The sequence below is a fragment of the Phoxinus phoxinus genome (assembly GCF_949152265.1).
Source record: "Phoxinus phoxinus genome assembly, chromosome: 13".
Lineage (NCBI taxonomy): Eukaryota > Metazoa > Chordata > Actinopteri > Cypriniformes > Leuciscidae > Phoxinus > Phoxinus phoxinus.
The window spans coordinates 18,015,367-18,037,543 of record NC_136888.1 but is presented as its reverse complement, the minus strand read 5'-3'; the positions used below and the strand labels follow the sequence as shown (position 1 = coordinate 18,037,543).

The following is a 22,177-nucleotide window of genomic DNA, read 5'->3' as shown; positions in this document are numbered from 1 at the left end:
CCCAACACCAGTTCAAGCCGTTCATTACTATACTGAGTGATAAGAATGTGGCATAACAAGACAACAGCATGAACAGATTCTCCAACTTGCAATTGGATTTGCCTTGTTTAAATATTCAAGTCAACATCATACTGTTTTTATTCACTTTATTATTTGTTAACATGGTAATTTCCTTACAGTACTCGTGTAAAAAAAGAAAAGAAACAAGGCCTCAGTACAAGTGTGAATGTTCAAAGATGACATCCATAAGCATACATTCAAATGACAGCCTGGAATCTGAAATGATGTATCTGTAGCTTGAACTATGACCCTTTTCATAAAGCAAACTCTGACTTTTTTTTCAACTCTAAACAGCATCACAAACATATCACTTGGTAATACTATGTCAAATAGAGCACAAATTGACATCAGCTCACCCTGACAAAATAGAAAATGTAATGTACTATTTGATGGATTTCTGTGATTTACATCCACCAGCTGCCATATATCCTCTATTCTCATTGTGTCATGTAATATTTACATTATTGTTGTTAATATTGCACAGTATGCATACAAGGCACCATTTAACCTGCTTAAGAAATCTTGAATAAAAAGATAATTTGGACACTGAACCACATGCGTTCTGGAGTCATTACGTTAATGCCATTTGCCACTTTTGAGACAGTTATATACTGTGTTTTAGGGCAGGGAGACTAATTCTACTGAATTTAAACAAACCAAAGGTGGCTGATGATCTATAGTCTTGGCAATTGAAATTAGTGGCGTCCTTAAAGTGTCATCTCTGTTATAGTCAGTCAGAATGGCCACCCTTAAAAGTGATGCAAGGAATGCACCAAAATTGAGAATTTACACACGCATTAATACTGCAGTAAACTGAAGCTAGACTAAGCTCTAACTAAATGAAGCTTAAATAAATTAGTCTCAGATGAGAAGCAAATTGAATTGGCATAACCGAATCTATGAAAATTGAGTATGGGCAAGTGAAAGTAACAGCGATTTCAAATGTACTACAGTGTAAGTGCACATGGAGGGGTTAGTTTGTGTGTATATTGAGGGTACACTACAGTCGTGAAATTCAAAGAGGTTCCATGTGGTGTTATGCATAGTGAGAGAAACCTGAAGGCACACCAACACACTGGGAATGCTTGAGGAACAGGCAAGCAGACCCAGTGTTCCCTGCTCCCTCATTCCCGTGGTTCATTAGGTGGCGGGATCTTGACGTCCGACGGCTCCACTCCCCAGATCTCACGGGCGTACTCAGTGATGGTGCGGTCACTGGAGAACTTTCCAGAAGCAGCAATGTTCCTGATCACGGTTTTGGTCCATTCTTTTGGGTTCTGAAAAAAATAAAATAAAAAGAAACAAAAAAGTAAACATCATAATTAATGAACAAAGCTTTTTAAAAAAAACGGTTCCTATTTGGGAAACAAGCAGTTTTGCCTACAGTATACAACTATTTCTCGAAAATCAGTTCTACATTTCAAGCAGTGGAAGACACATTTAAACTCCCTGTAGATCAATCAGATTTTTGCCATCAGCTAACAATTAACAGGAGTGTTGGGCGCCCACTTGTGTCAATTACCGGTACAAAAACATTTTCTGTTCTCAGATATTTTATATAATTATAGTTTATAACATGTCATTAAAAATGCAGTTTAATTAAATGACGAAATAGCCATTGAAAAACCCATGTTGGTAGACCACTAATGAATATCCAAACTATCTTAACTCACCCTGTAGAGTTCATTGACTTTTTCTTGACTGCTGATATAGGATTCATAGTCTGCAAACACCTTGAACCTGAGAGAGAAAAACAACACAAGTCAGAAACCTCCTACAAATGCAAAAATAAATGTGATAATGGGTAATTGTTGCATAGTTTCCATAAACTATATAAGCCAATATACATTTGTGTGTATATATATATATTTATTTTATTTTATTAGCTGCACCTGTAAGACACCAGAAAATGCAAACTATTTCAAAGGAGGTGTGAGGCAATAAATCACATTCATTCTTTGCTGCCCACCTGTCATGATTCATGAGCATGTTGACAATGTCTTTGAAGAGTTCAGGCTCTTTGGGGCTGAAGAATCCAGTGCTGATCTGATCCATCACCTGTTTGAGTTCAGGCAGACGCTCGTAGTATTCCCTGGCATTGTATCTAGATCACAAACAGTGATGTTATTGTAGACTCAAACCTAAACCATTAAAAGTTTTTTGCAGTCACTGAAATAGCTGAAATCAAATAGAATATAAATATTAGATGAAACACTTAAACTAAAAGAAAATTTACGTAAAGTAAATATGTAAAAACAAAAAAGCATTAAAAAAACTAATAAAATTGCAAAAATCAAATTTTAAAATAAATAACCCCAATTTTAAAGAAAAAAAGCTGAACATAAAAAAACTATAATAGTAGGGGTGAATTAAAGGTGATTGGGACGGTTTTTGAATTTCCGCCTTAAGTAGAAACATGATATAATAGAAACATGATATTACATTTATTGGTTTTGTTGCAGTAGAGCATCATATTCATGTTTCCATCAAAGGTTTGTGTAAAATAGTAATTATGACAATTGTATGACCTTATTATGAAAACTAGCAAAAGCTTGTAATTTTCCTCATGCATTTGAGGGTCAACTTCCTGTTTGATGCCTGCTCCGCCCACCTACATGTCACACCAATGAGGGCATCCAATTTTGACTACGTGGTCTCACAGCTATGGCTCGGCAAAAACTATTTTATTTTCACTCATTAGGAGAGACTCTGTAGTTACACTATCCCATTTGACCTCATGTCTTAATTCACTCCTATATAAACAACATTGATCAAAAAACAAATCCAGTCTGAAGGAAATAATTCCACAAATGTCACAATCAGGAAGTTACATTTATGTTTGGTAACACTTTACTACAAAGTTTCATTTGTTAACTACATTAGCTACCATGAACTAACAATGAACAATAATTCTAATGCATTTATTCATCTCCAGAGCTGAAACGAACCATCAATGAACAGTTATACTTAATACGTTTAATAACTAAGATTAGAAAAGATTAATAAATACTGTAACACATGAAGTGCTTATTGTTAGGTCATTTTATCAAATGCATTAACTAATAGAACCTTATAGTAAAGTGTTTCCATGTTTGACTATCATTCCTCCCATCTAGACCCATGTTCTCTCTATTATTCAGTTTATATCTATTCACTCTCACCCCTTTTTGTCCATGGCCTCCACATCCTCGACCCGCATACCAAAGATGAACAGGTTTTCCTCTCCAGCTTCTTCTGCCATCTCCACGTTGGCGCCGTCCATGGTGCCGATGGTCAGAGCGCCGTTAAGCATGAACTTCATGTTTCCCGTGCCGGAGGCTTCAGTGCCGGCCGTGGAGATCTGCTCGGACAGGTCGGCAGCAGGGATCACTGAAGAGCAAAGCACATGACACATTCAAATTCCATTATAATCTATGAGATCCAATAAATAAAATAACTGATGCAGATTCAGATTATTTTATTTAATGCCATGTCAGCATTCAAAGCTATTTTCATGGCAAAAATTCAATTAACTAATGCAACTTTAGCAAAAATAATTATTAGATTATCTTGACAAATATCTAATAAATCTGATATTTTGATGGCTATCCATCAACAGTTGTAATGCGTTTACTCACCCTTCTCAGCTAATGAGACTCTATAGTTCTCCAGGAAAATGACCTTCAGTCTGTCTCCCACCACAGGATCATGGTTGACCACCTCCCCCACTGAGGTGATCAGTTTAATGATGATCTTTGCCATGTGATAGCCTGGTGCCGCCTGCAGGAGGCAGTGCAGGATCAGAGAAAAAAGCCTTTGAGCACTGGACTCTTTTAAACAGTGCTTCTCAACCTTTTTGACTTTGAAGCCCCCCAGAGTCCAACACAATTTTCAAGCTTTTTAACAGAAACTTGAAGTGTCAATATATTAAGATATTTATTTGACTGATTCCAGAAGTTACATAAACAGTATGTTCTTTAATAAATTAATAGTTGTTGAAGGCTGGGGATACAAAAATAAATATTAAGTTCACGCCTTGGTTTTTTTTTTTTTTTTTCAGCATTTCAGCGAAGTTTGATTACGTTTTAATTAAGTTTGCTGAGACCTCCTAATTGAGAACTACTGCTTTAAATCATGTCAATCGGAAGTACATAAATCCCATAATGACAGTTATCACATACCATACTAATATTATTCAGAATCCCTTAAAAAAAAAAATATATATATATATATATATATAAATTAACATACCTTTCCTCCAATCATTACGGTCCGGGGAACAAACTTCTTGTTTGGTTCTTTTTTGATCCCTAGAAAAGTGCAAAATAAAATAAATGATAAAATCACTCATTCATTTGAGCCATTTTTTAAAAAAGAATCTACTAAATCATGATAAAAACAAAAGTGCAATGTTCTCTTTGGTCAGTTCATCAGTGCTCAGATAGGTGGCAGTGTTCAAGCACTGATCAACTATCTTTTATACATTGCTGTTTTTCTTTGTGTATTTTCGTACTGTTGTATAAAGTGATGACATGAAGGCAGTTGAGCAGTTGTCTCTTGTACTCATGGATTCTTTTGACATGGATGTCAAAGATGGACTCAGGGTTTATCTTTACTTTGTACTCATTCTCCAGATAAGCTGCAAACTTCTGCTTATTCTCCTAAAAATTACAACAACAAAAAAACAAAAAACTTTTAAACATTAAGCCAAATTATTATTATTTTAATTCTTCTGTCTTTTTAAATGTTGAAAAAGACTCCTGTACATTATAAATATCAAAATCGAAGAAGGTATGACTATTTATTTAAAAAAATATATATATTTAAATTGTGACCTGCTTCACTTTAGCCACATCCCGAATGAACGTTTCATCATTGATGAAGTCCAAAAGTTTTCTTAGTTGGAACAGATCCGTCAGGAAGTCCTCACCAATTTTCTGAAAGGGAAAGATAGTGAGGGACAGAAAAAAAAAAAGTCAGGGTAGAGCGAGCAAGAGCAAGAGCTGGATAAAATCAATAACATTTTAAATAAAATACTACACAACTTGACACCAACTGCATGAATAATAAGTTAAGAAGGCCACCTCAGCGATGATGTCAGCCAGGCCAGGGTTGCAGAGCAGCAGCCAGCGACGAGGTGTGATGCCGTTTGTCTTGTTCTGAAACTTCTCCGGCTCAACGTCACAAAAGTCCTTAAATCTTAAAACCAGTTTAAAAAATAAATGAATTACTGCAAGTTCTAAATGTAACTATATCACAAGTACGTAATGTCAATATACAAATGATCTAAATAGCATTAAAATAAAAATGCTTCCATGTCTCCCTGGAAATCATTAATTTACTGTCAAATATTGTTGCACATAGACTTATGCACTCTACTCACACAGTGGTTTTGACAATGTCTGAGTGAATCCGTGCAACTCCGTTGACGGCGTGTGACCCGACCACACAAAGGTGAGCCATGTTGATCCTCTTTGGATCGCCCTCCTCGATCAGAGACATCCTGCGCAAACGATCGTGGTCGCCTGGATACAGCGCAGCAATTCTCTACAACAGACAGTCCATCAGACCAACCAGAAATCACTATGATGATCTTGAGCTAGTGTATGTGCGTATCCTCACATCCAGATGCCGCCGGTTGATCTCATAGACGATCTGCAGGTGTCGTGGCAGAAGATTCTCAAACATGTAGACAGGCCAGCGCTCCAGAGCCTCGGGTAACACCGTGTGGTTTGTGTACGCACACGTCTTTGTGGTAACCTCCCATGCCTACATACACACATTAAATAAGAAAATATAAAAAAAGTTGTCTGGCTGAATGAACAATACTTTTCATTATATTAGCAATACTTTGTATTTTTCTGCCTAGTCATGTTGACATGAGTAATAGACAAATGCAGAACAACAAAACAGCTGTGAAGGAATTAACACAGTTTGACAGCCTGAACGTCACACCTTTTCCCAGTCCAGCTGCTCTATATCCACCAGGATTCTCATGAGTTCAGGAATCGCCAGAGCTGGATGAGTATCATTCAGTTGAATCGCCACCTGAGAGAGGTGTTTTGAAACCGTTATTCTTTGTGAGAGCAAAAACCTTTGCAGTTTTTACATTTGTGACTGAAAATTCCATCAATTCATGTCATATAACCTTTTCAGGGAAAGCCTCAAAAGAGGTGCGCACAGGATCCCTGCAGCCAAACTTTGAAGATTTAAAGCGTCTGATGATGTCCTGCAGAGTAGCGGCCACCACAAAGTACTCCTGCTTTAAACGGAGCTCCTTCCCTTCGAAAAACTAACACATGCACATACAAAGAAATTCATTCATATTAAATACAGACACAAACAGCAAAACATTCCATTTACTGTCAGTTTTTCGGACAGAATAACCAAGCATTGTGTTTTCTAGCTGCGTAGTTTAGTAGTTGTGTGAATAAAAACATTATACACTCCTGTATCATGACACAGACCCACTGTTCCTCAGAACATAGTCTTCCATTTTCATACTTCCTCAATGCATTACACATGCCAGTGTCACAGTTGCATAAGATAAGAGTTTTCTCTGCTGAAATCTGCTCATGTCAGTCAGCTAAAGCTTATTTTGCATACCAGCATCGACACAGTCTAAATATACACACATATGATTGTCAATGTTTGTTATATTAGTAACTTAACACACATCACATTCAAATTCCTGCTCTCTGTTCTCTCTCTCTCTCTGTGTGTGTGTGTGTGTGTGTGTGTGTGTGTGTGTGTGTGTGTGTGTGTGTGTGTGTGTGTGTGTGTGTGTGTGTGTGTGTGTGTGTACATTCTGTCCATCAGACCATCAGACATCCTCAGCTAGAGTTTTATAGCATTGAAAAGTGAGTGTACGTACATTGTCATTGGGGTAGAGCACCCGGGAGATGTTCTCTGCCAGGTTTCGGTCCAATACGGCCTGGATGTAATCTCCCACATTGACTACAATTAAGAGAGAGTGTTTAAAAATGACATGATGAAATGCTTGTTTTGTCAAATATTCCTCACAAGCAGTGTCTTAAATTAGTTAAATGAAGTCTAAAATTAACGTAAAGAATTGAGAAAATGGGATGCGCGTCATATGGCATGTCTTAAAGTGACAGAATCCTAATAAACTCGCTGCTGGATTAACCTCATTTAGGATAATCAAAGAACTAAAGAAAAAGAGAAAAATCCCTCGCTGCTCTTGGCTGAATAACTTTTGTAGCTTTAATAAGGATTAATCTATATTTAATTTACGCAGTGAAGAATGAAGTGTTTGATAACTTTATTAAATTGGTATATAGTCTACCTCTTAGATCTACCAGAAAATCTTAAAGCATTCTTTACAAGGATACACGTGTCAAAAACAAAAGCAGGGCAAATAAAAATCTAAACTGGTCTGACTGGGCCAATAGAAAAAAACTGAGCCCTTATATATTGAAGGGCAGGTAAAGGTGGCATTTATTATAATGGGTTTATGTTTGTTGTTTCAAGTTGTTTTAAGTTCACTCAAATTAAAAATGTTTTTTTTAAAGCCTAATAAAATGTTAAAATTGATAGCTTTTATTTATACTGTAATGCTAAATGGCTATAATTAATGGCAACAATTGAAGGGAAAAAAATACATTTCATAGAGACATCAGTAGCAGTACTGGTGGTACTGGCATTAAACAAGAATTTAAAACAGGCTACGGTCTTTATGTTGTTTCTACATTCATTTGGAGATTAAATGTGCAAATGAGTTAATTTTTTTAATCAATTGACAGTACTGGTGTATGTAATATATATATATTATGTAATTTATGCGTCTATATAACACAAAACCTTAAGAGTATGCGTCTAATATAGAAAGAGACATTGACTGTAGAGCTCAGAGGCCCTACAGTCATGAAGGACCCTCTCAAAAGCAGGCGTATCTATGGGTAACGCTGGCCTGCTGCCAGCTGCTCTCCTGTTTCTGTGCTGCTGAAGAGGCCTATATTTAGTATTCTACACAGAAACCATTCTCCCAGGAAACAAGTTCACTTTTATATAAACTCAACTGAGAAGGTAAGTGTAGACTCAAACTAACAGTAATATAAAAGACTATTTCAATAATACTGCAAACAACTGGAAATTTAAAGCATGTAATAATCTACGCTCACACAAAGCTCACCTGGAATCCTCCAAACAAACCAGGACAGAGAAGCTAACTTAATTTCAGCGATTCAGCCAAAAGTAGTACCAAACCAGAAATGCACGCGTTATACTGGAGCTCAGACCGCTGATCATGTGAGCTGATCATTGTGTTGACTCACATTCTTGCAGGTTGAAATCATTAGGAGCTTTGGCAGACCACAGTCTCATAGTATTCACAGTGTTGTTTTTATAACCAGGCACAGGAGTGTCATAAGGCATTGCAAGCACCACCTGCCAAAGACCAGACAGAGCGGTACAGTAAAATGTAGACATGAACTGACTTTAATTTTGCCATCCTATTTATCCACAATTACAGTAACATTCAAAAGCTCAGTAAGGTGTTTTTTGTTAAAAGAAATGGACGCATTAATTCAATCAAGTGTTACAAAAAATATATATTTTAAATAATGTTATTTTACCTTTCTATTGAAAAAAAAACACACACGTGTATAACGGTTTCCAAACTTATTAGGCAGCACAACCGTTTTAAACATTGATATAAAAAAAAAAAAGTAAAAAAAAAAATATTGAGCACCAAATCAACATATTACAATGATTTCTGAAGGATCTGACACCGAAGACTGGAGTAATGATGCTAAAAATACAGCTTTGCCATAAAAATAAATTTTTATAGAATTTTTTTATTGTAATAATTTTATTTATAAAAATATTTGAATAATAATTAGTAATAATATTACTGTTTTACTGTATTTTTGTTCAAATCAATGCAGCCATGAGCATAACAGACTTCTTTCAGAAATATTACAACAATCTTTTGAATGATAGTGAATGTGGTTGAATTCTTTTTTTCTATAGCTATGTTTTCCCCCTGATATCCCACGGCACTAGATTATCACTGACTGACCTGAGTGTCAACCCACTTTGGTCCCTCGTGAGTTTGCTCCACTCGGCCATAGAAATGCACAGGAAGCATATACTCGGGACGGGCCTTCTCCCAAGGGTTACCATAACGAAGCCAATCATCAGCTTCCTCAACCTAAAAAAAGAAAGAAAAAAAAAGAAAATTCATATTTTCAATATTTGATCTACTAACTAAATAAAATGCAATGGTAAACATATACTGAAAATTACCATTATCAATACTATTCAGTTTTGGTTTACCTGCCAGCCACTAGCGATCTTCTGATTGAAGATCCCAAACTCATAACGAATGCCATAACCATATGCCGCCAAACCCAGAGATGCCATGGAGTCCAGGAAACAAGCTGAGAGAGAAAGGAGACATCAAACGGTCCAATACAACGGGGACATGTACTAGGATGTAAGGAGTTTTAAATGTAGGTACCTGCAAGACGCCCGAGCCCTCCGTTTCCCAGCCCTGCATCCTCCTCGATCTCCTCTAATTCTTCCAAATCCAGTCCAAGCTGAAGATCAATATATTTCAGAACAGATCACGTTAAAAGAACACACACGCATTATAAAAGCATATACAACACAAATATTCATATTGGGCAACAAAATTTCACCCGATTATGCAAATTCTGTGCAATTTAATGTTTCGGCAATTTCCGTGCTCTCATTCAAACAAGGAAGGGTTTACACTAACAGTTTTGCAAGCCTGTGGCAACTGGTCTACATCCCCCATGAGCGCTCTGTGGGTGAGCAGGGGAAAACAACAGCTGTTTCTAAAGTTTCAGGATGTTTAAGTAACAGAGCTCTGGGCCAGTTCTGCAATTCAGTGAACAAATGCTTTACAAGAGCATTAAGTTTGCTAGGTCAGTGATGCATTTTACCTGGTAGATGGCCTCATCACAGGTATTCTGCAGCCCAAGATTTATCATGGTGTTCTGTAGAGTTCTGCCCATGTAGAACTCCAGAGACAGATAGTGGATGCGCTGCAACAGAAAACACAAATAAAACCTCACTGCATGAGCACAGAGATATCTGAACAAGCAGATCATGTAGGCAGAAGACCATAGAAAAATAAAATGTTGCATCTTCAAATCACCGTAATCTTGTACTGTCTGCTAAAATTATAACATTATACTCTTATAACATTACAATTAATCAGTGTATGAACTGAAACAAAAGGTCAACCAATGTTGTTTTTCTTTCCTCGTATTGGCTGTTTAAATATTATATGAATCTACTCCAATATTATAACATTTAAATATGTTATACAAATATTTGAAAACAGGAAATGTGCATTGCCCACAGACAAAGACGTTAAAATAGTTTTAAATCAACTCTTAGAATAAATAAATCACTTTAAAATAATCAATGAATTTGTCATGCAATCACAAATTACAAATGACACTAACATAATTTCCCAATTTATTATGTTATTAATGTGAAATGTTTATGTGTCAATATTCATTTGAAATGAACTGTTAATTGCTTTGTCCTTTTATAATACATATTATAACATTGGAGTAGAATAGATTATAATATACTATAAATATCATCAGCTACTTTGCGCTCTTAAAAAAAAAAAAAAAAAACTTTGATCAAACATTAGTTTATTTTCCAGTTCAAATATTAATTGTAATGTTAGAAGAGCGATTTCATCAGACAGGTTCAGACATCAGACATTTTTGCAGTCAGTGTAAGCTTGTATTTTCACACTTTTTATATGGTTTACCTCCTTATAATCTCTGGTATGTTACTGAAGTACAACTACAACATGCCTAATTTAATCTTGTTGGCTTGGTATCAACTTTTCATAAGAGTTCATTCATCAGATGTCTGCACTGGGAGAAGTTTACAGACTGCTGAGGCCTCAAATACACATTGAACAACATCTGAATACCACAGTAATAAATAAATGCATGCTTCAGTTTAACATGCAGAGATGGGGCTTAATCACTGCATAGTGCATACTGTGGGTTTAAAGAAAGTGACAGTGTTTTACTGGTTTTCCAAGGGTCTGAACTTCAACAAGCGTAATGCTTGACAAGAGTGAAGTTCCTGAAAATGCTTCACAGATTGGTGTGCTCAACCATATAAAGCTATCTGCTTCCATGAAACACCGGCTTTCATTACTGGCTCAAAGGACTGCTGAAATCAAGCACACACAAAACACATCTCTGGAAAGCAGTCAAGCCCAAAACAGGAACATTCAATAAATAAATAATTTCCAAAAGACCTAAAGTACAGAAAAATACCATGTAATACTGCTTTAATTCAAAATACATAGTTAGATTATGGTCACAGCCACATCAATGGAGCGACAAAAGACAAAAAAAAGCACTCTCTCCTAGTTACTCTCCAAACACCATCATGACCTCCCAACTTATTAAGCATCCTGGTAATAGTTGTCTATTAATAGCCACAAGTGATGCTGCATATGGACTATGTCAATGCATTAGATAAAACCTATTATCTTCAAACTGGGTTTGACAGTATAGTGCAATCTGTACTTGCCCTAGTGAGCAGCACAGAGACGTGGTTGCAAAATACTCAATAACTAATGATGCCTTAATATGACAAGGAATCACACTTTTTTAACAGCTGACCCCATGACAATGGATGGCCAATGCCTTTAACTCTCCCAATAAAACAGTTAAATTAATGACCGACTCACACTAAATGAGGAAATGACTGTCCAGGTCATATTCACTAACATTTACAATGCACTATGAATATGATTATGGTTTGTGCACTTAATAACTAAAGAAGACACTGTCATACAGCAGTGTGCAATTCTGCAGTAATGCAATTATGGAGGCCCAAACTTGCCAAATGCAAAAACAAAATGTTTAAATTCGTAAACATTAAATCCACATTAAATGCATTTCATGTAACAACTTATCCCACTACTGCACAAACATGCCACTTCCTCGCTGCAAGAGGAGGAAGAGTGTACCTTCGGGTCTTTCTCGTAGTAATACTGCTGAGTGCGGATCCAGCGGCCCACCAGGTGATCCCGCACCGTGTGAGCCAGGGCGAAGTAATAATCCCGCGGGGTGGCCACATTGCGGTCCTTCACTAGGGTGAAGTGAAGATGCCTGTTGAAGCTCTTTTTGATTTCGGCAACATCCCCCAGTCCAGCTATACCACGAACACTGATCTGCTTGCGCTTTTCCTGGTCAGTTAGAGGTTTGGACATGTTGCCAATGCGTTTAAGAAGCAAAGAATGAAATTTCGGACCCTTGACTTGTGCACAGGTTGGTGCGGTGCAGAAGGACTTTACACGCACTGTTCCCTGGCTGAGAGAGACACACCCCTATGTCGACTGGAGAAGAAGGTGGGCGGGCTTAAATCCAGCCTGTTTATTGGCCAGTGACACAATCGTAATTGCGTTCCCATAGGTTGTGTGAGACGTCAATCATCCATGCAACGCTAACTAGCTACAGGTTTACTAATGTATTCTGGCCTAGGTGAGCCGGTTTGAGCGAAATAATCGTTTTAGTGTATAATCTTCTCCATTTGGGCCAGCAACTATTGTATAATATAACATTTTGTAACACCATTGACTTTTTTAGCTCGTAGTAAAGATGACTTATGTAGACTTGATCATATCCTTGCGTTTCATACGAGCCGAATTTCCATTATTGTATACTTTTTACTAATTGATACAGTTCCGGATTGATTTCGATCCAAAATCTGCCCGTATATGGAGCCTTCAAACACCCAATAGAAAACATTTTGAAGTGGGAGGAGTCGGATTTAGAAGTGAAGTCTGATCGCTGATTGACTTTTATAATTATACATGTGTTGTGTGTATAGATAGGCAAGTTACAAGGCAAGTTATGTTCACAGACAAGGAAACTCATATTTTGTAAATGTTATACAGATTAGAAAATGAAGTGCCCTTTCAAAAAACCTCAATACAACATCCTATGAGTAAAACTGAGTCATATATTGTGACATTCGGACTGTTAGTGTTGCGACACCTGCTGGTTCCAAGAACGAACAGCAGACGTGACTGGAGCAAACACAAGCCAGACCACATCCTGCTGTCTCACGAGTCACTCTATTACCTTCTTGTGAACTTTGAGTAATTGCACTCTCAATACTGGAAGCAAAGTTTTCAACAGACTCAGGTTACATTTTTATGGCATTTCATACAAACATATTTAATACATTTAATAAAGAACATGGCCACATCAAACAGCAAGTTAATAACTTCATCTGAGAAAAATACATGGACATGACTGCAACAGCTCAGGTCTGTTCTTCTTACCAACATAATTTTTGTTTTGTTTTCCCCCCCTCCCTCTGAGAGTAGATATTTAATAATAAGTATGATTTGTTTGAACATCGGCTTAATATATTGCATATCTAAAAGCTACAACATAATTAAACATAAGATAAAAATAAAATAACTTTAACTTGAGAGAAACAAAACAAATTTTAATCAGTTATGTATAGTTAACCCTGACTGATATGATTCTGACATGCTGTAAACACCCAGACCAGTACATACATTTTACCTTCACACATAGCTTAACACCCTAGTAAGAAACATTCAGAAAGTCAGAGGTATGTATAAAAACTCACATTTTCAATATCATTTTGTTCAATGACAAAATGGCAAATACAATCAATGTAGATATTTTTTCCCAGAGAATTAAAACCAGTCAGTGCTTTACTGGGTTGTGGAGCGTTACAACGTTGTGAGTGTCTGTGTTTTCAGCACGTTCCATGCTTACGGAGTGACTCTATGCACTGGAAAGTGGCACCGAGGGCCCAGCTAGTCTCCACATTATTTATTTGTCTTGCCAGCTGAAATTTAAACAGAAGGATGCGGTTAAAGAAAATCACAGTTCGCCCATGAGTCATGACATTTGTTCTTCAAAATATTACAGATAAATCACACACTGCTGTAGTTGACCATATATGTGTGTTGCAATCTGTGTACAAAAGTCACCACACAGTCAGTCCTATTAAGTCAGGAATCATAAATCAAGAGTAGCACACCTTCAGCTCTTTATCAGGCGGGAAGTCAAGCTCCTGAAGAAGTACAGAGATGTAGGTCAGATCCAAACACAGGAACGGAGTCTCATTTATTCCTCCAGCTGACATGTTATTGCACACTGCACCACAAAGAAGAAAATGGATGAATTTTTTGTTGAGTTAATGTAAACGGAGTGAAACAATTTTTTTTTTAAATCTAATATTACAGCAATAATGACATCCTTATAACTTATTCCTGCCACAATACTGGGTTGGTAAGATTTTTTTGTTTGTTTTTGAAAGAAGTCATTAGCTCTCACCAAAGCTGCATTTATTTGATCAAAAATAGAGTAAAAACAGTAATATCGTGTAATAAATAATAAAATATTCTATTTTAATATATTTTAAAATGTAATTTTTTCCAGTGATGGGAAAGAGATTTTCAGCAGCCATTACTGCAATCTCCACTGTTTTTTGAAAAATATTTTTGTGGAAACAGTGATGCATTTTTTCCAGATTTTTTTAATGAATAGGAAATTCAAAAGAACAGCATTTATTTGGAATCTTTTGTAACAATGTAAAAGTCTTTACTGACCCTTTTGATCAATTTATGCATCTTGCTGAATAAAAGTATTAATTCTTTTCTAAAAAATAATAATAATACTAATCCCAGACTTTTGAATGATAGTGTATTTAATTATTACTTGCACACATATAATCAGACTAATACAACCACATCCAAACACATACCTTTTTTGGATCCTTCAATGTAATCACTGACTTTGACAGTTCCCCCTTTGCTTTCATCTGAGACAGAGACAAACTATTTGTATAGGACTCATTTGCTACTCTTAAATCTTAGAAAAAAGAGAGACAATGTTTGAATCAGATCAAATGACAGCAATCAGACTAATCTCTCACCAACGAGGCCCAGATCCACAGCCCTGTCGTAGTAGTAAGAAAATGCGTAGAAGTCTATGTCTTTTACTTCCTCTGTTTTTCTCACTCGTTTGTAGATCATCTTTTCCACTTTTTTAAGGCAAGACTCATAGATGGGCTCCCCTGGAACAGAGCACATACACAAGTGATTCAAATAAAACACACACAGGTTCACTCTTCATTGATAAACAGGACCGTTTATTATATATGTTACACACATCCACACACAAACACACACGCACATTATATATAAATTTTTATAAGATCTTATAAATGATCAAATTCTGAGGAGAAATTAAACACCCCCCGTGGTGAAAATCATGTTTTTAATGTTTTTTTATATGTCTATGTGGTGTTATTAATATACTTTAAGACAAGCCATGTGCAAATTCATAGGTCAACACCATTGCAGAATTTTTTTTTCTTTAAAACTGCAGTGAAAAAAATCACTGGTGTTTTTTACGTCACAAACTACCTTGTAACCAATCACGTCAATGTGCCGATGGGCTTTAGCATATCATCATTACCGTACTATGCTCTGAAGCAGGGGGAATCTCAAGAGAAGCCAGGTTATCCTGCTATATTTTTATGTTAATCGGGAAGATTTATATTTATATTATGATGTTATGAACTATATGCCTTTCTCCACTGAAGTTCTCAGTTGTTTAAAGCTTTTCTAAGGATACTGATTTTTAGAAGGCAGACTGAGATTGTGTAACATTAGCAACACAGCTTTTTGATAACTTAGTCAAGCAAAAGGCTAATCATATTACTTACCGTTTTGTGTCCGACATTGTATACAGTGATACATAAACGCATTACAATTCTGATACATCGAAGACGACCCTATAATTCACTCTTACACTTTTTCTTCTGAATCAGTTTCTGGTTCAAACATATTATGGCTGAAACCAGTATTACCACTTGCCATTGTACAGCGTTTACTACAGTAAAGTTGACCGAGTGGACCAGGTATTCTGAGCTCGAGTGAGTGGAGACCATAGTGGAGACGGGGCAGTGATCAAAGATGAGTTTAAGGGATACAATTATTGATTACAGGGGGACTTTAAATGTTAAATAAATACAAAAACCTAAACCCATACAGACAACATATTTCATACCTGCTTTCTGGCCTTTCACAGTATAGAGTACTTCTGCATGCTCCCACTGTCCAGAGTAATCTGAGGCTAGACATGGACTAATCAGCTCTTGGGGTCCTGCTGCAGAAGAAGAAGCAGAAGAAGAAGAAGAAGGATTTATTCATGCATATTAGCGTTTTTACTGCCACTTTGTGGAGTAACTGTGACACTGCTGAGGAAGACAAATCCAAACATGAGTTCTGCAGTGCCACCTGGTGGCCAAACATAAAAGCACGTTACAAATACATGCATGTCTTGCTCATAATAACCTTAAAACCCACTCTGAGAGAAGCGGGATACACTCATACAACAGAAAAAACTATAAACAAAGAAATCTGATTACATCTGTAGAGTACTAAATGTAAATCTCAGCAGTAAACTGCATGTAGAAGCTATTGCACTGCTGGCAGTTTCTCTCTTTGGCCTCAAATAAATCAGTGCAACAGCTGGCCACCAAGGAATTAATCTTCAGTGCGTTATTAAGAGATTAGATAATGGCTTATTTATCTAGTGAATGAGGTCTTTAAAAGCCAGAGATGAAGAGAGATTGTAGACCACATACAAGGCTGTCCTTCAAACCCTCCCAACACAGCAAGTCTGGCTGACATCAGGCCCAGGCCAAGGTAACTACAGGGAAAGACATGAGACATTAAAGGGATGAATATGCAAGATACAAAATAAATACAAATACACTACTGATCAAAAATGTAGGGGTCAAATTTTTTTTATTAAAGAAATTCATACTTCAAGTGAGCACAAACAATTAAAATATTGTTCAAAACACTATCTTTTGATCTTTCTATTCATCAAAGAATCCTGAACAAATGTATCATAGCTTCTACAAAAATACTAAGCAACTCAACATTGATGATAATAATAAATGTTTCTTGATTTGAAAATCAGCATATTAGAATGATTTCTGAAGGATCATGTGACACTGAGGACTGGATGAATGATGCTGAAAATTCAGCTTTGCGTCACAGGAATAAATTACATCTTAAAATATATTAAAATAGAAAAGAGTTATTTTAAATAGTAATAATATTTCACAATATTACTGGTTTTACTGTATTTTGGTCAAATAAATGCAGCCTTGACGAACAGAGTCTTCTTTCAAAAACATTTAAAAAGTCTTCCTGAGTCCTGACCCTAAACTTTTGAACGGTAACGTGTGTGTATATATATATATATATATGTATTTTATAACATATAACTATAAATCCCAAATATTTCAGCATTTCACATGAATGTATGAGATATGAGATTGCACACTTTGGAGCAAGAGTCATACACCATAAATAAGTGATTCCTCATCCAACACTATCTTGCCTTTTAAATATCAATGAGTAAAGACTGTTTGGTTGGCCTCTGCTGAAGGGTTTGTCGCGTCAAATCTCCTGCAGTGAATAACTAGTAATTCTAGTAATCTGGAGATGAGTCCCACGATGGGATTGTAATTGGAGGCTTGTGTGATTACACTCTAATCAGGAGAGCGAGGCGAGGCATACACACACACTGCCTCATAAACACTTGTCATGCACTAATCGTTGAGCTAACATAACCTAGAAAGCCCTGGACAACCCTGACCAAGCACAGCAACCAACGGGTGGTGGTGTCAAACATCGGGCAGAGCTTTGATCCTGGTGCTAGAGGACTGCAAGTCACGTAACATCACTGTTGGGCCGCTGGGGAAGCTGACGTTTTTAAAGGGATCCTATTATGCTTTTCCAATTTTTCAACTTTAGTTAGTGCGTAATGTTGCTGTTTGAGCATAAAAAAAATATCTGCAATGTTACAAAGCTCAAAGTCCACTCTAAAGAGAGATACAGCAAACGGGTTGTTTGGACTACAACGCGATTTTTCCGGATCTTATGAAGTCATAATGTTACTCATTCCGGCCACGAAATGCACGAAAAGGGGGACGAGTCCTGGTTGAGCTGCATTAGAGACAACAGTGTTGTCGCAAAGACACGTTTTTTTTTCACCCTATTTTCAAAACTCATTTGTTTGGCCTTCCTAAGGCTGGTGGTTAAAATGTATTTTATTATAATAATATAACAACATTATAATCCCAACTTTTATCTGTGCACTGCACATTTTATGGTGAACAGTTTATTTCCTGTTGCTTTTGTAAGCTCTTGCTTTTGTAATGTAAATGTAAAATATGTGAAAAATAATGCATTATTTAAACAATAAAGCATGAAAGCATATTCTAGTACACCCCAAAAACAAAATCAAGACTTCGTAAAAATGTATAATAGAACCCTTTTAAACAGTAATATGCTGAAACTATAAATAAAAATGGATGTACTAAAGACTTGCATGAGGATATTGGATATTTAATTGTTCATGCTCATTTTCTATATTTTTACATTTAATATTACCATACTCTAAAAATCTCACTTAACGTTAATCTTTAAAAACAGTTTAACAACTACAGAATTCAAAAGGATAATATATTGCTTTATTTGCTACGCTATTCTTTACCACTTTAACTTATGCCCTGCCAACTTTACCTGTGTGAGTAGAGCGCGTGACTGATGTTGAACATCTGAAACGATGTCACATAATCAATGGGTGAGGTCTGGATGGTTTTCTGTACAGGAACGAAACACAAACAAGCAAATATTGATGTATAAAAGTAGCATTCCTATCTTTTTACGCATGAATCTGGTAGAATGACAAAAAATTTAATTCTAGTTTGTACCGTACTAGTCTCATCACTGCATTTTTTTTGTCCAGTGTACTTTTTTAAAACAACATTAGTCAGCAACTGCCTAGTGTAGCAGTTTTAAGTCCAGACTATAACACAACATCTGTCAGCAACTACAAGTAAGCTGCAATCTGTAGAGCAGTTCCTCTCTGAGCTCATGTTTGGAACTAGAGCTCTCGGAGAAACTGTGTAATGACATAATAAATTGGTCCTCAATCCAAACTGCCTGTACAGGACCTGACCTAGTTCAAGAGAAAGAATCTCTCTAACTCTCTCCGTCCAATGTAAAACAACCTTCATTTACAAGGCCTATGGGATTAACAGGACATTTGCGGATTAATGCATGGGATGGGAGAACATCACGGTAGTTTGTTAAGAGAGACATGACTTCATTAACATGGGTATAAAGATATTTGTGTGTATATATATATATATATATATATATATATATATATATATATATATGCATGTACACGGCTCACTTCATCCTGTAGAGCAAAGGTGATCTGGGTCGAGCCTCCTCCTAAATCCAGCATGCCTACTGTAGGAGTCTCAGTGCCATGAAGACTACCTGTGAAGGAGAGACTTTTTAAAACACTCTAATCGTTCTAAGAAACAAACCAAACAATTTCAAGTAAAAGTAAAGAATACAAAAGAAAAAAGTTTGCCTGTGGGAAGGGTGACTGTTGAAAGATATAAAATAATCATATATCTGTGTCCAGATTCATCTATGTTATTGTTCTGTTGATGATCATTGATTAAATTGTTGTGACATACAGTATAACATGTCTACTAAAATTGCTTACCTATTAAAAAGTTTATGGTAATCCAAGCTGACATGCCTGTGTAAATACAAATGTGCATTAATTGTTAGCACAAACATTACAATTTTCCTTAGTTCATTGTACAATAGAAAAATACTACTTTCTCACATCCTACTACAGCTAAGCTGCAAAAAACATTTCAGGCAGAAAAATACAACAATCATTTATTACCCACACTTACACATTTATGGCCGAACCAGTCGCAGTGATATAATACAGAGAAAGATGGATCATTATTCTTCACACAAAAGAGCTACTTCTAAGAATCAACTGTGGAATAAAGAGAATAAGAATAAACTCCTGGCTGTGTGTAGCACCTGCAGGTAAGCCGATCCATCTGACAGATCCCAACATCAGAAACAAGCAGTTTTTATTTAACAAGATCTGAATTTTCAGCTTTATTACTCCAGTCTTTAATGTAACATGATCCTTCAGAAATCATTCTGTTCTGTTCTATTCTGTTATCATTTACTCCCTCAAGTTGTTCCAAACCAGTATGTGAATCTTTCTTCTGTTGAACTAAAGAGGAGATATTTTGAAGAATGTTAGTAATTAGACATTTCACAGTAGCCATTGAGCTATAGTAGGAAAAAAAATACATAAAATATTACAGCTAATGTCAACTGTTCAACAGAAAAAAAGACACTCATACAGGTTTAGAACAACTTGAGGGCGAGTAAATGATGACTGAAGTAACATTTTTGGATGAACTTTGGATGTACAGTTGAAAACCAGTGCATTACAGTAGTATTTTTGTGGAAACTGTGCTATTTCTTTTCAGGATTCTTTGATGAACAGCTTTATTTGTAATAGTCTAATATTAATTAAGATTATAAATGTCTTTACAGTCACTTTTGATCAATTGAATGTGTCCATGCTGAAATAAACAAACAAGTACTGACCCAAAACATTACTGTACATCGTATGCTGGTGGATTCCATACATTTAGAGAGTTTAGCATTAACATATAGTCATGGTCCGGCCAGATCACAAAGACTTTGGCGAGTGAGTGCATCATTGGATCTTTGTGCTAAAACTCTTATAAACTGTATGTTTGTTTTGAATGTAGGTTGCTTCTTAACAAAGTAAGGGGCTTTAGCTCTCAGAAATAACCAAACTCACTTAGTATCTATAAACTCCATCCCTCCATCCCGTTCCCTCACATATACCACTTAGGCACAGCATTAACAATAAGTCTGTATGATTTGCTGTGATGGACTAATCTGGTTGGGTAAGCTTGTGTGTCCAGGAGAGTTTAGACTCATGCTGATAATGAGACTGAGATTATCCGGTTACGGGACCTGCAGAGTTTAAGCATTAATTTTACTAAATTTCAAACACAAATTGCTACCCATTAAGCAAAGACCACTTGTATATCAACAAAAAAGCAGTATTAACCTGGCTTTTGCTAAACACATTTTTGCCCATGCTAGTTTTGTTCCTTTAAAAGCAATTTACTGCCTAGCAAATTAATGGCCGCTAATCTGTTTGCTGAGATTATAGTGCACACGGGACATTATCCTCTGGGCTCATTATTACTTGTGTGAACTATTTTAAAGGATTGGATTAAAGTCCCATATACGCATTATCTATCGTTAATATACACACACAGCTCAAGCCATTACTGAAGAAATTTTCAATTTACAACTTATATCTTTATGCCAGAAGTGCAAATGCTTGACCGCAGTGGCCAAAAGCTTTTGACGAGCTGGAGATGTACAGTAACATCTGCCGGTTTCACATTCCAGACGGGCAGACTCCTGCATGGATCATAGCTCAGCAACACACTGCAACATTACAATCATAGAAACAAGAACCTTTGTAATCGTTTAGAACTTTCAGGATGTGCTTCCTCAGTTCTCCTAATGTTAAATAAATAACCCCACATTTTCAAAGTAGCTTGTCAAACAAAACCCAGTTGATTTGTTAGCTGAGACTGTAAAGTACATCAAGGTTGTTTGGTTTTGATTTTTTACATTAGATTCAAAATAAAAGTGTTAGGATTCTATTATTATTATGAATTTATCTATTTGCCATTTCAATAATTATTGAAATAATCTGACCCTCATACCGTAATTAAAGAGCCCTGTCGTTAAATTAATTACTTTCGATATGTGGTAGGCTACACAATGCTTAAAAGTTGTAGAATATTCGATTACAATTTGGAAACGAACACTCTTGTTAATTACGCATCTGACATTATTAAGTAAGGCAAAGGAGTAATTGACAAGGTACCTTCATCTGTCCCATCCATGATTGACACACTGTCCGGTCTATAGAAGAACAAGGATTCGCTAAACACCTCCCTCACCTGCAGCAGAGAGATTTTAGGTTTAACATGGCAAGACATGGCTAGGAAATACAGAGATGACAGGCTGAAGAACAAGAAATGCCTGAAGACAGCTCTCATCTTTACAACCTTACTAAACCTTTAGTGTATTAAAAAATAAAAACTTTTACTCCACCCTTTACAGTAACTTTGTACTGCA

The 22,177-nt window shown here is 36.3% G+C and overlaps 2 protein-coding genes across 7 annotated transcripts in view; both read right to left on the bottom strand.

The window, feature by feature from the left end:
* Nucleotides 1-132: 132 nt before the first annotated feature.
* On the bottom strand, nt 133-12,776 carry pygb (phosphorylase, glycogen; brain). The gene is made up of 20 exons (XM_079633317.1): nt 12,041-12,776; nt 9,969-10,070; nt 9,521-9,599; nt 9,337-9,440; nt 9,080-9,211; nt 8,334-8,445; nt 6,914-6,996; nt 6,188-6,331; nt 5,995-6,087; nt 5,662-5,808; nt 5,423-5,586; nt 5,124-5,238; nt 4,875-4,976; nt 4,553-4,700; nt 4,291-4,349; nt 3,678-3,819; nt 3,222-3,429; nt 2,030-2,164; nt 1,734-1,800; nt 133-1,337 (listed from the first exon to the last, which is right to left on the bottom strand). The coding sequence occupies exons 1-20, from the start codon at nt 12,281-12,283 to the stop codon at nt 1,185-1,187; spliced, it is 2,532 nt and encodes an 843-aa protein (XP_079489443.1). The 5' UTR covers nt 12,284-12,776; the 3' UTR covers nt 133-1,184.
* Nucleotides 12,765-22,177, bottom strand: part of entpd6 (ectonucleoside triphosphate diphosphohydrolase 6) — a 48,228-nt gene continuing 38,815 nt past the window's right edge. For 4 of the 6 annotated variants that reach the window (XM_079633322.1, XM_079633321.1, XM_079633320.1 and 1 more), the window contains 10 exons: nt 21,924-21,999; nt 19,671-19,706; nt 19,347-19,435; nt 18,668-18,747; nt 16,714-16,778; nt 16,134-16,232; nt 14,995-15,135; nt 14,824-14,880; nt 14,098-14,213; nt 12,859-13,902 (listed from right to left, as the gene is read on the bottom strand). In XM_079633322.1, the coding sequence (XP_079489448.1) occupies nt 13,810-13,902; nt 14,098-14,213; nt 14,824-14,880; nt 14,995-15,135; nt 16,134-16,232; nt 16,714-16,778; nt 18,668-18,747; nt 19,347-19,435; nt 19,671-19,706; nt 21,924-21,999 (852 nt within the window). In that variant the 3' untranslated portion in view covers nt 12,859-13,809. Of the gene's footprint in view, nt 13,903-14,097; nt 14,214-14,823; nt 14,881-14,994; nt 15,136-16,133; nt 16,233-16,713; nt 16,779-18,667; nt 18,748-19,346; nt 19,436-19,532; nt 19,548-19,670; nt 19,707-21,923; nt 22,000-22,177 lie in introns of all 6 variants that reach the window. The other 2 variants (XM_079633318.1, XM_079633319.1) reach the window with 2 other exon arrangements.

Excerpts from the sequence above, each read along its gene's own strand:
- pygb (XM_079633317.1), bottom strand. The coding sequence starts at position 12,283 with ATGTCCAAACCTCTAACTGACCAGGAAAAGCGCAAGCAGATCAGTGTT. Across the intron at positions 8,446-9,079 it reads CAAAGTGGGTTGACACTCAG|GTGGTGCTTGCAATGCCTTA; the intron begins GTCAGTCAGTGA and ends GGTCTTTGGCAG. Across the intron at positions 4,350-4,552 it reads TGTCATCACTTTATACAACA|GGATCAAAAAAGAACCAAAC; the intron begins GTACGAAAATAC and ends GCACTTTTCTAG.